We start from the raw sequence: 15,806 nt of genomic DNA, 5'->3' as shown, positions 1-15,806 counted from the left end.
AGTTTGCAATGCAGAATGTTTAAATATGGCATGCTTTGTATTCAACCTCTACAGACTGTGCTTTTACCCTACTGTCATCTTGTTCACGCTTGTCAGAACAGCAAGTAACAAGTAACGTTGCAACTCTTTCACGTTATCCGACTTAAACATATTTTAAAAGCTGTCAGTATTAAGCCACTCGTCCTTTCAACAGTTAAACAATACAAACTTGTGTTGCTAAGTTAACTCTCTCAGGTTAAGTTAACCTAGCTCATGTTAGCTTCGCCGGTTAGCCAGCCACTCACCATATTGTGTCGGGACGGGGTCAGGATGATACGTAAAATGTGCTGCATGCCTGCGTTGTGTTTTTGTGCGGGAGCTGCAGCTCGGCGACAGCTTTAGCAAAGTGCCACCGCCGGAGATGGAAAGTTTCGGGTTTGCACCTCGGATAAGAAACCGTGCTGCAGCCGCCATCACTGTTGTTGTGGCCAGTAAGGGCAAAATGAATCAAACCGTGAAGATCGTCTATAAAGAGGAGGATGACCTCACTCGGTGGAGAGAACCTGGATGAAAATTCGGAATCAAACTCAAATTTCGAGCTATGCTAGATTCTTCTGTCACTTGGTGGCAATATAATAACATTTGTCCACTACTGTATTATCTTATACGTTTTCGGGACCCAGTTATAGTTGTTCACACTCAGTGTAAATTTACTACAAGTCTTTGAAATGCTAGCCAAACATCCCGCGGTCAATTTATGTTTTAATTTAAGAACTATTTCAGTAGTGATTTTATCTCAGAATATGTGGTCATAAAATCCAGGTTATCATGTAGGTATTTTGTCCACAAAAGTGCAACAAAAGCGTCTGTGAAGAAGGGACGTCGAATCTGGTACACAGTAAAAGTGGCACAGTGAGACGTCTTACTTTTACGTCACCTTGTCAGCGTCCCGGTACAGACGCAGATTGTGATTGGTCAAATAGGAGGGCGGTGTGCGTGAACGAGATTTGGGCTCTTGTCCACAGATACGCATGTGCACTATTCACTCTTATCTTCCTCTTAAGAGCAGCAGCAGCAGCAGAGATTTTATGACTTCCATTTGACTCCTAGCACAAATCACTCACTCAATCACTGATGTGTTTTAATCACTCACTTGCTCTCAAACCACAGAATCAGCTTTCACTACATACATCAGTACAACAGGCAACCCAGTGATTGTGTTTTTTTCTATTAGCATTTAGTGTACAAATGACTCACTTTCACTAAAGACCATCAGAAAAATTCTTCCTATTGCCACAGTCCCCATATGATGTCTTACAGTTTTCACTACCATTTACCATATTACAGCATAATACTATGGTGTATGTTTGGGTTTGGGTTTGGAGGTCATTAAACAAAAATGAGCACTGGAAGAGTTTACCATGTGTTGTATGCAATTTTGTATCATATCTAGCACAAAACTTCCAAGACAAGTTGTTGTTCATAGATGCATAACACATGGATCTAGAATATAATCATTTTTAGTTGTATATGAATGCCAACTCTCATTCAGACTTGTCTGTGTGAATGAAGAGACTCCACTAGCTAGTAAATGTCATGTCACAGAAATATGTTGAAAGCATCATAAATGGTCTTCTCTGACATTTAAAGTCTCTGAGTCACCAAAAGAAAGAAGTAAAAACGACAGAAAAATGTTGAATTTCGAACAAGCTGCATTTTGTTAGACAGACAGTATCTAAAGTGCAGTTTTTAGTCACCCTTTATCTCTGTTCCCTTCCTGCTGTTGTTCTGCATGTATCTTTTATCAGAGCCTTTGTTTCTCCTGTCTCTGCTCTCATCAAAGGGGTTTTCATCATATTCATCATCTCATCTTACGGTTTTCCCTCGTCTCATTGTCCTGCTGGGTTCTTCTGGTGTCTTCTTTTTATTTTGGGAGTCTTGGGCTCATTTAAAATTGGCTCTGAAGGAAAAATGGAACTCACAGAAGGAATAATCAAACAGAATCCAAGAGCTGAATAAAAAAAATGTGTAAAATCAGATCAGTAGTTATCAAATTCATAGTTTCATATTGCAGTGGTGCTGCAGGTAATTATGATGAAAAATTTGAAAAAAGTTGAAATTAGATACAGTTTTAAAATCCGGTGCAAATGCAAAATTTGGTCATGGCAGTAATGGAAAATACATTTCAGAGACACTTATTTACCAAAATATCACTCTTATTTGATTTAGACAAATGTTTGCTTAAAATATTGTACAGTTATGTGTAGATATTTGTGACCTTTTAAACCAAGTGATGGAGTCTTCTCATTAGAGCAATGATTTAGATTAAATAGCTTTTCATAAAAGCCACTAGATTTGTACTGACCAGTAGGCCCACAGATATTTCCATATCCATTATGAAATCTTTTTTTTTTTTTTTTTTTTTTTTTTTTTAAGAAACATAAAAACAGATCGGATGTACACACTGAAGTGTTTAAAATGTGGTGCACATGTATGGATTTTGTCATGCCAGTAAGGGAAATTTCAAATAGATTATCAAAACATGTGTGGAGATGAAATACATTTTGTGAGAAACTTTTGTGAATATGTTTGTGTTAACTAAGAGAAGAGGAAGGCAAAAATGAAACTTCATGCAGTAAATCCCATATTCAAGTGGCTCACCAAAAAGGCTGACATGAAATCTGTGAGGATGTGTTATAGCACCACTCCAAATGAACCTCCTCAAGGGTCAAACACCACAAATAAATCCTCCGTTTGTGGGAAACATTTTGTTCTTGATAATATGTTGTATAAAAATACTTCATTTGTTTTCTTTCCTGGCAGACAGCTTGCTGACATGCAGCATTAGAACCTCAACTGTGTGAGTTTATAGTACATAACATTGCAGTAGCAGATGTGATCATTGAGTAGTTTGGGGAACTGTAAGTAGGTTTAATGCACAACATCATATCAGTAGACTTATGTTTAGTGAGAAATTGATTCAGAGGAATTATAGTAATGCTAATTGTCCCAGAGATGGTGCAGTTTATCATTTTGTTAGCATCTCCTGACTGCAAGGATTCCACAAGGAAATGTCTGTATGATATCCCCCAAGATTTAATTCAATATTTCAAGTCTGTTGGCTCAAAAGTCCCTTAATAAGAAAAGAGGTTATACTTTTTGTGGTTGCATGAACATATAATTGAATGAGACGCATCTTCTGGCAGAAACAGCTGTCTTTTTTCCACAATAAATCAGTGTTAATCACAAACACAGGAATCGACAAAAGCAGAGTTGTGTTTTTACTTTCTTGTTATTGTCACTGTTTGATACAGAACATAATATACAGGCAAATCATTTTATTTTATTTTTAAAATTCACCCTTTAATTTACAGAATCCTCCTCTGAAACTTCTTTTGTGAGGCCTTTCAAATACATGTAAGCTGAGGCAAATAAAGCAACAACTGTGAGAGATACAGTAAGTTTATTTGACTGTGCTGCATGCTTACATTTATTACCAGAGAGTATTAGTAAATATGAAGCAATATAATGATTTTGTTTAAAGAAAACAACTATAGTACTATAGTTTTTCTATTGTAAAATGTAGAACTAAAAAAAAAAGTCTATAAGTGGCATCAACAAGGGGTTGTGTGATATGACAATATATATGTTTGACAGTAGAAAAACATCTATTTCTTATTATGCTCTATTATCATTTATTATTGCTCTATCTTGACAGTATTTGTCTGTCATTTGGTACAGTTTCATTAAATTGACAGAAAACGTGCTATGTATCGTGATATGTGTTGTTTTCTGGATATGAAATGACCTATATATATATCTGGATGTGAGATTTGGATCACATCACACAGCCTCGAGCATCAACAAAAAGAAAAGAAAAAGAAAAAAAATGAAAAAAAAAAAAAAAACTATTTACATCACATTTTCAGGATAGTTAGGAGGATGACTTTGCACACTCTGCAACATCCAACTTCCTGCCGCTGCTGCACATTTTTGCCAGGTTCTGTGAAGAGCAGAAAGTTAAATTAGTATCTCATTAAATACAGGACGGAGAAAAAAGGTTTCACAAAAAGTCAATCTTACATTAGCAGCTCGGATGATGCTGTTTGGAGACTGGAGGGCTGCGAGGTCCGTTAGGATTCTCTGGAGATCACTGTTGCGTTCTAAAATAGGTGAGAGGAGTACAGGTGGTGAAAACTGACTCATAAATACACATAAATACATTGATTGTGTGTGTGTGTGTGTGTGTGTGTGTGTGTGTGTGTGTGTGTGTGTGTGTGTGTGTACCTGGCTGAGGTGATGCTTGTGGCTTCAGCTGCAGGTATGGATGCTCCAGCAGCTCTGTAATAGAGACTCGCTCTCTGGGGTTTCGTACCAAGCATCTCTGTTACAACCAGACAAATAATTAATGAGCTTATTTGTATTGTTCTCAAATTCAGCAACACTTTCAAGTCCTCCTCACAGTATAAGGACTTATCTTCTTAAACCTGCATCAGTAATTAGCATGCAATAACATACAGGGCTCATCTACTGAACAAAATCAGATCTTGTTTTGTCAGCCTCAAACCTGCAACTACTGTACTGTGATGTATTTTCCAGTGAAATGACATATTTGAATGCTGTACAGTTACAAGAGAGAGCTAAATTAAATCCTTTGCGTTTGATTGGACCGCTAAAAAGGTGGGTGGGGCTTAGAGGTATGGCTGAGGTAAAGAGGACTATTGGATAAAGAAAAGATGAATGAATTAAACCTCAGCAGCCAAATGGTTTTCAAAATGAAAATAGAATTTTTGCCAGTTGATATGCAACCACACATCTCTTCCTATTGATCAGTTAGCTATAATGACCCACAAACAGTAAAGCATGGATTTTTATGACCGGTGTGGCTACATACTTGATTGGATGAACTTTTTTGTGACATATTTGCACAGTATGTACTAGTTTACCATCATTTATAAAACATATTTTTCGAGTACTGTACTGGATATCCACAGGTGCAACTCTGTGATATGAACACAATAAATTTGACCGTGTTGACAGAGTTCAAGAGTTTATTCACATTCTCTCACCTTCAACACATCCAGCAAATCCTTCTCTGAAATGTCAGGAAACTCGATCTTGTGTGAGGGATCGATGATGGCGTGCAACTTGGTAATCTGATTGGTAATGCTTTGGAATGGAGTCTTCCCGTAAGTCATGCAGTACAGGATACATCCAAGAGACCACACATCACCCTTGGGACTGATCTTAAGAACAAAATCCAAAAAAAAAAAATGTAACCACCGTTTATATAATCACAACTTACTGTTTGGACTGTTGAATTAAAGGAGTATGAGTACCTTTGCGCGTGCTTTTCCTGGCTGGGATGAAGTGTCTTTGATAGCTTCAGGGGGCATGTAGTTCAGAGTTCCTACCTGTGTTTGACAAACAACCGTCTATTACACATACACCGCTCTTTCCACATGGAATAACCTAGCGTAGATATAAAATGCGGCATTATGTTTTAACTTGGCATTAATAACAGCCTCCAGTGTACTACACTTCATCAAATCTTTTTGTGTCCTTATTATGTCATTTCATATTATCCAGTTTAGACACCCATATTACAATTGAAGGCTCTAAACCTTTCCAGTATTTCCTGGTTGTGTCTACTCAGACAAGTTTCATTGCCAAGAACAACTGTACACAAAGGAACCTGTGTGCATTTACACCTTCACTTTAAGCAACCTAATTACCATCCAATCGCTTGGGCAGGATGTCGGAGGCTTAATGTGTTAGGAATCTTACTTGTGAATCCTTCATGATGCTCGTTACATCTGGTTGGATTCGGTTTGCGATGCCGAAGTCAATCAACTTCAGCGTCGCGTTCACTATGACAAAATTCGCTGGCTTCAAGTCACTGTGGACAATTCCTGTGTAGAAGAAACAAAAGACATATGTACAGTGGTTAGAAAATTTGGATGGTTTTAGTGTGCCAGTAAAGGGCACCGAGTCAATGAGAGGATAATAGTGAGGGACATAGAGAGAAAGAACCATGTGTGTGAATGGTATGGACGGCCTCCAGCATGTTTTTCCAGTAGAACTTCCTCTCCAGCGGATTCACAGTCTTTCGGTTTCGCAACCAAGTGTTAAGGTCCAAGTTTCCACACTCCATCAGCATGTAGATGTAGCTGTTGGTTATTTCACTGCAAACACACACAGACACACAACTATTAGGACCATTAACAGAAATCAAAGAACTGCCACATGGCAATTTTTCACATCCTGTTCTGAGTAACTGTAACAAATCCACCTATTTTCCTTCTTATTTTCCTCAATTATTCTGTGATTAATAAATAAATCATTCACAACTGGCAATGATTTCATTTCAAAATGATTCCAAAGCATTACATGTTGATATTCTTTTAGATAGGTTGTGTACTTACTAGTCATAGAGCTTTATAATTTGATCGCTGAACTGCTGCAAGTGGTTCAGATGTTCTATCTCATTTTTGTAGCTTTCTATAGTCTGATCATCAGTCCCTTCCAGGTCAACGTATTTCACAGCAAACAGCTGTTTTTTGTGATCGAGGACCTGGTAGACCTGTAAGGCAAAACTCAATCAATCAATCAATCATCAAAAGACTCTAATGGTAAAAACAACAAAAGTGTTGGAACTCTGCCAAAAACAATGAACGCTGTTTGCATGTTTTACCTTGCTAGATCCACCTCGTCCAATCATCTTGAGAATGAAGAACTGCTTGTCTTTAATGGTTAGAGATTCATTTGACAATGTGCTGAGGGAAGCCTGAAATGAGATTAAAAATATAACTTGCATTACAGCTCAAATGTCTTTTTGTGTAGGAACCTTAGAATCAGAAAGACATTTCTAAGGCTCAATTCCTGGAAGGATAGATGAAAGCAAAGGTAAGGTGTGATCATGTTGTACCTTAGGAGTTTGGAAACATGGTGCTTGGTTTAGAGGTGTGCAGGGCTGCTGACCAGGTCCAGCTCTGTGTGCTGCTACTGCAGAGGAATACACTACATGCTCTCTCTTTACAACAGGGGTAACAAAGCTGAAGGGGAGAGAGACAGAAATAAAACAAATGGGTTTGTAAGAGTGAGCAAAATGTTCATTCATATGAAAATTAAATTCCAAAAGGAGCATTTTAAGTGTTTTAATAAAGTATGTTTTTGTTTTAAAAAAGGTAACAAAAAAAACACACTAAGGTGATTACAACACTAATTAAAAACATACTTATGAATATTCAATTTCTGCCAAGTCCATTCTGCAAGATGCCACTAAATTCTACACATTGCACCTTTAACGAAAATCGATTATTTTACAGAACCTGGGGACGTCCAGATCAAGATGTTACCTGTTGGCAGAGGGGTTTCTGTAGCTGTTTGGTGTCTGACAGACTGTCTGTGGGTTCGGTCTGGACGGAAGATTGAGAGATGGAGTAGGGATGGACTCCTTCACTCGAGGAACAAGTCTGAGGTCAGGTGGTGTTATCCGTTTATCCTGTAAGGAAAAGCAATGATTTGAGATTGAAAACGAAATCTGGTTCAGTGTGTCAATGATTTAAAATAAACAAAGAGAAGTGACAACACACAGGTTTAACTATTTAGATTCAGAAATCAGGTAAAAGTGGAGGCAGAAGAAAATCAACAAATATATCATGTTGTCAGATGTGCAGAGGCTGTTACTCTAACAGTAGTAGCTGCCATTTAATAGTAACTGTATAGCATTAAATAGTGGTATATCACATAGTAGTATATAACTATATATCATTTTATCAGACCTCAGGAGAAACATGGCGGTTAATCAGAGTTGGCATCTTCCACTCTGACAGGGTCTCCTTGCTGGCAGGTTTAGGCTGTTCCACTGAGCGGTTCACAGGGAGCCGAGCAGGAAGCGGCAATTCCTGGTTTCCCGCACAAGATGCCATGACTGTTTGCAAATCTAAAAGAAAGATGAATTTGAACAATTGTAAAATTTCACTCTACGTCCATCCCAGTGATTTGAAATCGACAAAGATTGACCCTTCAGTGAGTCTCTACCTGTAGGTTGTTCCTCCTCCCTGGTGGGTACCAGCTGTTTTTCTCCAGCTTTAAGGTTACGTATGGCCAACTCCACGAGCTCAGCTGGCTTGGCATTTAGTGTCTGGGCTTTGTGCAGGATTGAAGTTGCTTTGACCACATTACCTTTAAAAAAAAAAAAAAAAGAGGGAATAAGAAAAAATGTACTTTATATTTTACAAAAAGGCTGATTAGCATCAACTTCACTGACTAATAGTCTATCAACAGTCATATTTATAGCCAAAACGATTAGTTGATTAGTTGTCAACTATTAAATTATGAATCAACAGTTTCAATTATTGATTACTCATTCAAAGTCCAGTAATTCCAGCTTCTCTAATGTTAATGTTGTCTGGTTTCTTTAGTCTTCTGTGTCAATAAACTGAATATCTTTGGGTTATCGGCTGTTGGTCTAGAAAAAGCTTTAACACTGGAGGATGTCACCTTGGGTTTTGGCAAACAGTGATCAACATGTTTTCACCATTTTATAGACAAAAAAACACTTAATATTTGCTTTTCCATCTGTTCTGATTATCAGGTGAAAAAAGCGTTTCTAAAATTTGAATATGAACAGCAGTCTGATCGCTGGAGACTCAGTGTTTTTGTACCAAACCTGCTAGTTGAACCTAACGCTCAAATTTTTCCAGCAGATGTTTTCCCTTTGGGGTCATTGTGATGATGATGATGATTTGTTATTGTACAGTTTTGTTTTGTTTTAAAGAAAACTACTTTTTTATATAACTATTATATAACTATCATTTCATCCTCCCTTTATTCACATCACTATCAGCCACTGTCTGAACTCACAAAGGTACAGTCAAAGCTAAGGTCGAAGCTTAGCTCATTTTAACTTTCATGCAGCATTAATTAATGCAGTTTGTATGTCAGTGTAGGACTGTCACAACAGACTGCATAGAGGAGACACATGCAAAAGCTGTGATACTGTGAATGTTGCTTTAGAAGAACTGCACAGTTGTAAGTTTTATAATTAGGATACTGATAGAACAGATAATCAGTTATAAAGTCTCGTTCTTATATTGTTAAAGAGTAAATCAGTAGTGTACAGTGCAGCTATGTGCATTTTGTTTGTGTATTCAATATATCAAATTTCTGGAAAATGAAAATAAATGAGACATTCTACCTTGAGAAACCTCAAACTGGGCATGTGCTACGTAGACAAAGGCAAAGCCTTTGCAGTTGGATCTTGCGACTATGAAGTGGTCATTGGCTTCATCTGGGTCTTCAATGCTTTAAAAGAAAAAATAAAGAAAGTAATATGGTTACCATTAAAAATCACCAGACAATCATTTGATGTTGAACTTCAAAGATTGAAGTGGACATTTTGGTGACAATAGCCTTTTTAAAAAAGTGATTGATGGGAAGCATGCACTAATGTTAAACAAGAATAGACATGCAGGAATACCAACAGTTCTGTCATTAACCGCTTTTACACATAGTTCCCAGTCAATTAACGGGATAATCTTCCAGACACAGCTAGTGATTTCACTATTCACACATGCAGCTGCATCCAACAACATTGGCGCATTGCGCCTTTTCACTCATGCCATGCCAATGCCAGTCCAGCAGATGCGAGGATCCCTCATTTCTGAATCTGTCACATTTCCAGCCATTCTTTAAAAAAAGCATTCAACTGCAGAATGATTATCATGACAAATTTAAACAGGCTGCTGATTCAGATACGTAATCAGTCATGTGATTGGTTCATTCCACATGAAAGTGTTTTTTGTCAGATGGACATAACCCTTTACATACTTGTCTCTGCAATATTATTGCTTTCATTAACAAGCAGCATTTCCACTGAAATGTTACTAGGTCTTGGGTTGGGAAATTGGAGGTACAGATTTCCCTGAATTTACACACGACCCCAGGCAGGAAATGTCACTGAACATTTCAGAAGCAGACTGCATGTGTGAAAGGGGCAACTGTCTCAGTAACAAACACACCACACCAGGGGCTGGGCAATAATTCCATTATATTTGGCATCTCTCTTTATAATGGCTTTGTGACAAAATGTCCATCATTTACATACATACACACTCACCCTTTGAGTTCTGCATATCTGACCAGGATTCTGGCATAGCTGGCGTTTTTGCTGTATTGTCTTATTGGCAGCCTGGAGAACACTTTGGAGTAACAATCCTTGAGCTTATTAAGGAGGCTGATGTCTGTGTGAGGGTTGCCTCTTTTCTCCAGGTTCTTTAGGTAAGTCCAACATGACTCGGGGGAATTTGAATTGACGATCTGGTCAAAAGTGTAAGTGACATCTGCAAAGGAAAAGCAACATGTCATCAGCGAATGACGAGACTTGCTCAATGTTCAAACAGATCTAGAGTATTATGGTGTGGCATATTTTCTTGATGATCTAGTACCTTCCATCCTCAAGGTGTCTTTTGTGTGTGTGTGAAGGAGAGTAGTGGTTGAGTCCACAGTGGCCTGGTCTTCCCATGGACAATGATCTGGACTGAGGGTTGGCGGCTGCAAGCACAATATGAGAGACAGTCATTACACTTCGTTCTTCATGTTAAACATCTGTCCTGAGCAAAGATAATGAAAACCATTGAGTGAAAAAACCCTTTGAGGATTCTGGCGCTATAGTCCAAAACAAGATTGATTACACCAACCTGAAGATTGAGTAAATGTCCATCGCCAGCAATTTTCTTTGAGGACCCAAACATCTTGCTCACGCTAGAACCAGATGTTTGCCTAAAAATACAATTGAACCAATTAAGTCTCTGCAATATATTAAAACTCCCATTTTGTAGAGATCAATAGATGCCATAAAAACATTACAACACTTGAAAAGAATTACAAGTCAACAGGGGGGATGACAAATCACAAAATTCAGCTTAACACATTACAGCAGTGTCATTATTCAATCAATTTTTATGCGGGACCATGTGGTTTCTCAGCAGCAAAACAAAATAACTTAAAAGCGATGCTTTACAATATACAAATAGAAGCTATTACCACATCCTGACGACCACAGCTGTGAATTTTCTACAGATGTTTAACAAAATGTGCCTTCAATTGTTAAATCAAGAAAGGCATCTGGGAAAGAAAAGTGTTTCCACCATTACTGTTGTGTTACGTGGCATTTGGTGAACTACAGCTGTTCCCTGGACGACCATATTTATCACACCAATGTTACGCTATACTTAGTAAAAGCAGCTATGTTTAAAGTATTATGCATAACATGGATTTCATTTAGCAACAAACTGTTTTCATATGGCATGTAGCTGGAAAGCATTTACATGAAAAAGTTTGGGAAATCAATTTCAGTCTACAAAATTACCTGGACGAACTGAAGGGGATTGATGAATCCTTTCTCTTAGGGGGCCTTCCATTATTGTAGTCATCATCATCATCCTTTTCTGGGATAGATAAAGAAACTATGGGGACTCTACCTGGCTGGAAGTTCACAATGCAAATAAAAAAAACCCATCAGGGACAGTTTGGTTAATTAGTTTTCATGAACTATTAGAAAGAGTAAGAGATGGCAAGCAGGAAGTAATTCAGCTCTCACCAAGCCGACTGCTCTCTTGCGTTGAGATGCAGATCTCCATCCTGGTAGCTGGTCATCTGATGATGCCCCAAGGGGCTCAGTCCTAAGAGCCACAGAGGAGACGCAACACATGATGCATTTCTGACTAAGCTTAAGCCTTATTAAGTTTCCAAAGCTGCGCTTTCATTCTTACCCTGAACCAAAAATGCTGAAGAGCTGCAAGTCACCAGTCCCATCTGATATCCTGCTTACTTTCTGGAACTCAGAGCCTTTTTTCACAGAATCGTGCACGACGTTGTTGGACAATACTGTAAGACAGAAAAGACGACAACTATGAAAATCAAATAATGATATGGTTATAATATAACATACATAACAGCAAACTGACTATGTAAATGCTGTATATCTGTGAAGTAAACTAAATATAGGCGATCAGCCATGAAACAAAACATGGAAAAATACTAACGTGGTAAATTTTCCTTGTCCTCTGAACAGGGGGGTTGTGTTTTCCCTGTCTGCATGCTCTGCAAGGCGGACTCCAGCAGTTCCTTTGGTTTGGCACCCAGTTCGATGGCGTTATTCAATATATAAAGGGCTCTCTTGGTGTTGCCTGGTAAAGTGATATAGCACTTATAGACACTGAAATACCCCAGATCACATATCATGAAGATGTTGGAACAAAGAAAAAAACTGCATTTCTGTACCTTGAGAATTTTCAAACTGTGCATGCGCGACGTGGACAAATGCAAAGTTCTGGCTGTGAGATGTTGCCACAATGAAGTTGGTTTCTGCCTCATTAACATCTTGAATTCTAAAAAGAGAAGAACAGCATAAGAACAATGGTACAACCGCCTCATGTCTTCTGAAAAAGGCTGGTCAGGGAGATGAGACAATTGAAATATAAGCTTATATTATGCAAAGGTTTGGTATTGCATCTGCTGCTAAGACACAGAGATTCCCTGAGTGTTCGGTCATGTGATTCAAAACCCACACATTCCATCAACATCCCTACACTTTGGCTTGAGTTTGTGATGAGTTCATTCTGCTGACTACGATGTATTTGTTAGATCATAGTATTCATGTTTTATTGCTGTTTAAATATAGGCTATTATATGACTATTTAAACATATGTCTGATACTCTTCACCACTTCAGTTTCCCTGATGTAGTTGGAATTACAACTTCTAAGTGGACAAAGGTCTTGAGACATTAGTAATCACTTGGTTACTCACGCTTTCAGCTCTGCAAATCTGACCAACATCCTGGCATAGCTCTCATTTTGACAGTGTTTTCCAAGTGGCATACTGGAGAATACTCTGCTGCAGAAGTCAGTCAGTCTGGTGAGGTGGTCACAGTCCAAGTGAGGGTCCCCTTTCTTCTCCAGGTCCATCAAATATGAGAGGCACTCTTCAGGAGAGTTTGAGCTGATGATCTTGCCAATATTGTCAGCATCATCTGTAACATGTGCAAAGTGTTATGATGACTTGATGAAGTATGGGATATATTAGTTTTGCTCTTACCATGACGGGACTACATACCGTTTTCTTCATTGAGAGACTTTTTTATTTTGTTGAGCTTTTGATAAAGCATGGCAAGCTGCTGCTTTCTGTCTGTATGCTCCTCTTCCTCCATCTGAAATTGACAGATTTATGACAATTCAATTTTATTTACTGATTCCTCATTTGGCATGAAGTGTGCATTAGTGGCACACATGACCTCTGACCTTTGAAAAGGCCTTCAACAGATAGTTCAGATTTGTTGAAGTGGGGTTATATGAGGTGCTGATCTAAAGTCAGTGTATCACCTACAGTAGATGATGGTAGGCACGCCTCCCAGTTTGGAGAAACAGGCACATGTACCAGGACAGAAGCTAAACAATGTACTGATGTGGACGGGGGCAGCTATAATGGAGGTGGTTTTAAGACAAAGATAAAACCTTAAAACACTGTGATGATTTTACTTTTTAAATCCTAATTTTCTTTTGACCTTTTTTCGGTAAAACATGATCAAAGTGTAATTGTTGGGACAGAAAACCATCAGATATAGTTTACTCTAAAAGGCTGAGATAAAATGGACAACAGAGCTTATAAAACCACAGTAATGTGAATGAGCAAACACTTCTTCCAAAAGTCTACAATATCCAAAATGAAGACTCTCTCTCTCATAAATATATTTTATAACAGTAGTTGCTTCTTTTGATATGAGAAATGCAACAAACGGGTTCCGTTTTCCCATTTTTCAAAATATAATTAGACAGTCATGAAATGTGCCTTTCACTTCTAGAATACAACATTTATCAGATAGAAATGTTAGTTTAGAACCTTTGCTCTCCACGCAGTACCCCACTGGTACAAGCACATCGTTCTTCTTTAGGTTTTTAGGGTAGATGACATCCTTTAGTTGCATTACTACCTGCCTCTAAATTTAATGATGAACTGTACTAGTTTTGTAATCAGTCCATTTCGTCTCAAAAATCCAGACACAGATTATAATGACCAGTTTGCTGCTTTTCCTTAATAAAAAGTGTACTATTCAGGTTGCTGACTAATTCTTAATCAACTTATGACTTGCTCTTTGGTGTTTTGATTAAACAATTTCTTCCCACTCCAACTTTATTTTGTATTTCACGTGTCTTCCTTTTGTTGCACGATGCCAATGCTGCTGCCCTTGTTTGATTATTTCCCTCCAAGCTGTGGTTTTCCCCTCTGACTGAAGGATTCATTAGTAAAGCATCTCGGGGGCGAGCTTTTTGTGAACGAGCGCTTCCTCTGGAGTCTCGATAGGGGCGGGGCTGGATGTAACAGAATCAGTAACGTTACCCATTAGCGTTTACACTTCCAAAAATGTGGGTAAATGGGTCAGAGACCACCTCAGTAAGTGGTTTGACTGACAAAGCATCTTGGTGGTTGTTTACACTTGTATTTAGCGATGTCTAAGACATTTAAAACCGGGTCAGATATAACACCGACCCCCATCTACTGCAGGTTATACACTAAGATAAGTATCTCATACAACCCCACTTCAAAAAAAGAAACTAAAACAGTAACTTTCAAGTGACATTTAACATAAAGTTTAGACAACATCATAAAGTTAACTGTAAATAATTTCAGGTGCCACAACGACACGCTGCTTAATTATGCTGCTTAATTATGTGTCGTTTGTTTGGCTTTAACCTCGTTCAGTATTAATACGTGTCTTTATGAGTCATTGTGGGTATCCTGCGAAGCAAATAAAAGTTTGATCGACTTATTCAAGGTAGATTACTGGGCAGTGCTACCGTTTCTTTACATATTGTTGAACTCTTTCGTGTTTACAACCTGAGTTAGCTGGATTAGCTAGCCAGCTGACATGTAGCGATGTTGTTAACGTCAACGAGGTCTGCGAGTTGGTTTCCTTACTAATTACGCGGATTGCGGTCAAATATAAGTGTAAAGTCTTTTTCCCCAAAACAATTAAATAGATTATGATAGTAATAATAATATAACTCACCGTATCTACGTTGTAATTAGTCCTTTTTCACTTGTTGGGGCACGAAAAATCCTCTACTTCAACTGCCAGTTTTCAAATGTGCCACTTCCGTCCCAGTCGTGTGCTGATTGGATAGTTTGTGCTGCGTTCCTTTTCTTCTTCGTTTGAGTTTATTGGTGCTGGGCAAACCAGCCTAAAGGTGTAGTACCGCCACCTACTGGACAACTATGTAGCAGTGGATCGGCAGCTAACAATATTAAAAAAGAGAGAAAGTGAGAGTGAGAGAGAGGGAGAAAACGCTACATTTTCTATACAACATCTGTTTATTTAGGATATTCAATTAGGTGAGTAGATATTTGTCATGTTATGTGTGGTATGATACTGTACATAACCGCCTATTATATGTAAAAAAATTAAAAAAATAAAAAAGTCTCTTCTTCTTTACAATGAATGTAATATTTATTTCATCACTCCTTGCACTCGTCACTTCTTTGCACTATTTGGTTTCTGCACAAGTAGCTTCACCTGTATATAGTCATTCCTTGTGAATGTTTTTTGAAGATTGGTGTATTGTTATTCTGTGTAAATACATTGAGAGCCATTAAACCACAGTCAAATTCTCAAATTCTTGCCATGTATGTGTGTTGTTTGTTCGAGTCCCTTTTGCCTGATCCCTCAGACAGGACAGAGTTTCCAGTTTGTCCATTTGTTCTATATTCTTCTAACTTTTCTTCGGTCAGATTTTCTAACTAATCCTACCGAAAATACAATTTCTG

General features: G+C 38.1%; 2 protein-coding genes across 2 annotated transcripts in view; both read right to left on the bottom strand.

The window, feature by feature from the left end:
• The window catches only part of bckdhb (branched chain keto acid dehydrogenase E1 subunit beta), a 53,960-nt gene extending 53,495 nt beyond the window's left edge, over window positions 1–465 (bottom strand). Inside the window, exon 1 of the mRNA XM_053327904.1 lies at window positions 285–465. Coding sequence (XP_053183879.1) covers window positions 285–453 — 169 coding nt within the window. The 5' untranslated portion in view covers window positions 454–465. The remainder of the gene's footprint in view (window positions 1–284) is intronic.
• A 2,896-nt stretch (window positions 466–3,361) lies between these two features.
• Window positions 3,362–15,114, bottom strand: ttk (ttk protein kinase). Its single transcript, XM_053327907.1, has 25 exons — window positions 15,052–15,114; window positions 13,101–13,194; window positions 12,795–13,017; window positions 12,268–12,374; window positions 12,030–12,173; window positions 11,757–11,871; window positions 11,585–11,666; window positions 11,354–11,469; window positions 10,683–10,764; window positions 10,431–10,536; window positions 10,103–10,325; window positions 9,182–9,288; window positions 8,023–8,166; window positions 7,764–7,924; window positions 7,338–7,483; window positions 6,908–7,034; window positions 6,674–6,766; window positions 6,405–6,562; window positions 6,013–6,164; window positions 5,767–5,891; window positions 5,319–5,393; window positions 5,049–5,225; window positions 4,267–4,363; window positions 4,063–4,142; window positions 3,362–3,982 (listed from the first exon to the last, which is right to left on the bottom strand). The coding sequence occupies exons 2-25, from the start codon at window positions 13,192–13,194 to the stop codon at window positions 3,914–3,916; spliced, it is 3,003 nt and encodes a 1,000-aa protein (XP_053183882.1). The 5' UTR covers window positions 15,052–15,114; the 3' UTR covers window positions 3,362–3,913.
• Window positions 15,115–15,806: the final 692 nt, after the last annotated feature.

The sequence above is a fragment of the Scomber japonicus genome, chromosome 10, assembly GCF_027409825.1.
Source record: "Scomber japonicus isolate fScoJap1 chromosome 10, fScoJap1.pri, whole genome shotgun sequence".
Lineage (NCBI taxonomy): Eukaryota > Metazoa > Chordata > Actinopteri > Scombriformes > Scombridae > Scomber > Scomber japonicus.
The sequence above is the reverse complement of the archived record's forward strand: the minus strand, read 5'-3'. Positions and strand labels throughout refer to the sequence as shown.

Excerpts from the sequence above, each read along its gene's own strand:
- ttk (XM_053327907.1), bottom strand. The coding sequence starts at position 13,194 with ATGGAGGAAGAGGAGCATACAGACAGAAAGCAGCAGCTTGCCATGCTT. Across the intron at positions 12,375-12,794 it reads AGATTTGCAGAGCTGAAAGC|AATTCAAGATGTTAATGAGG; the intron begins GTGAGTAACCAA and ends TTCTCTTTTTAG. Across the intron at positions 11,470-11,584 it reads GCAAGAGAGCAGTCGGCTTG|CCAGGTAGAGTCCCCATAGT; the intron begins GTGAGAGCTGAA and ends GTGAACTTCCAG.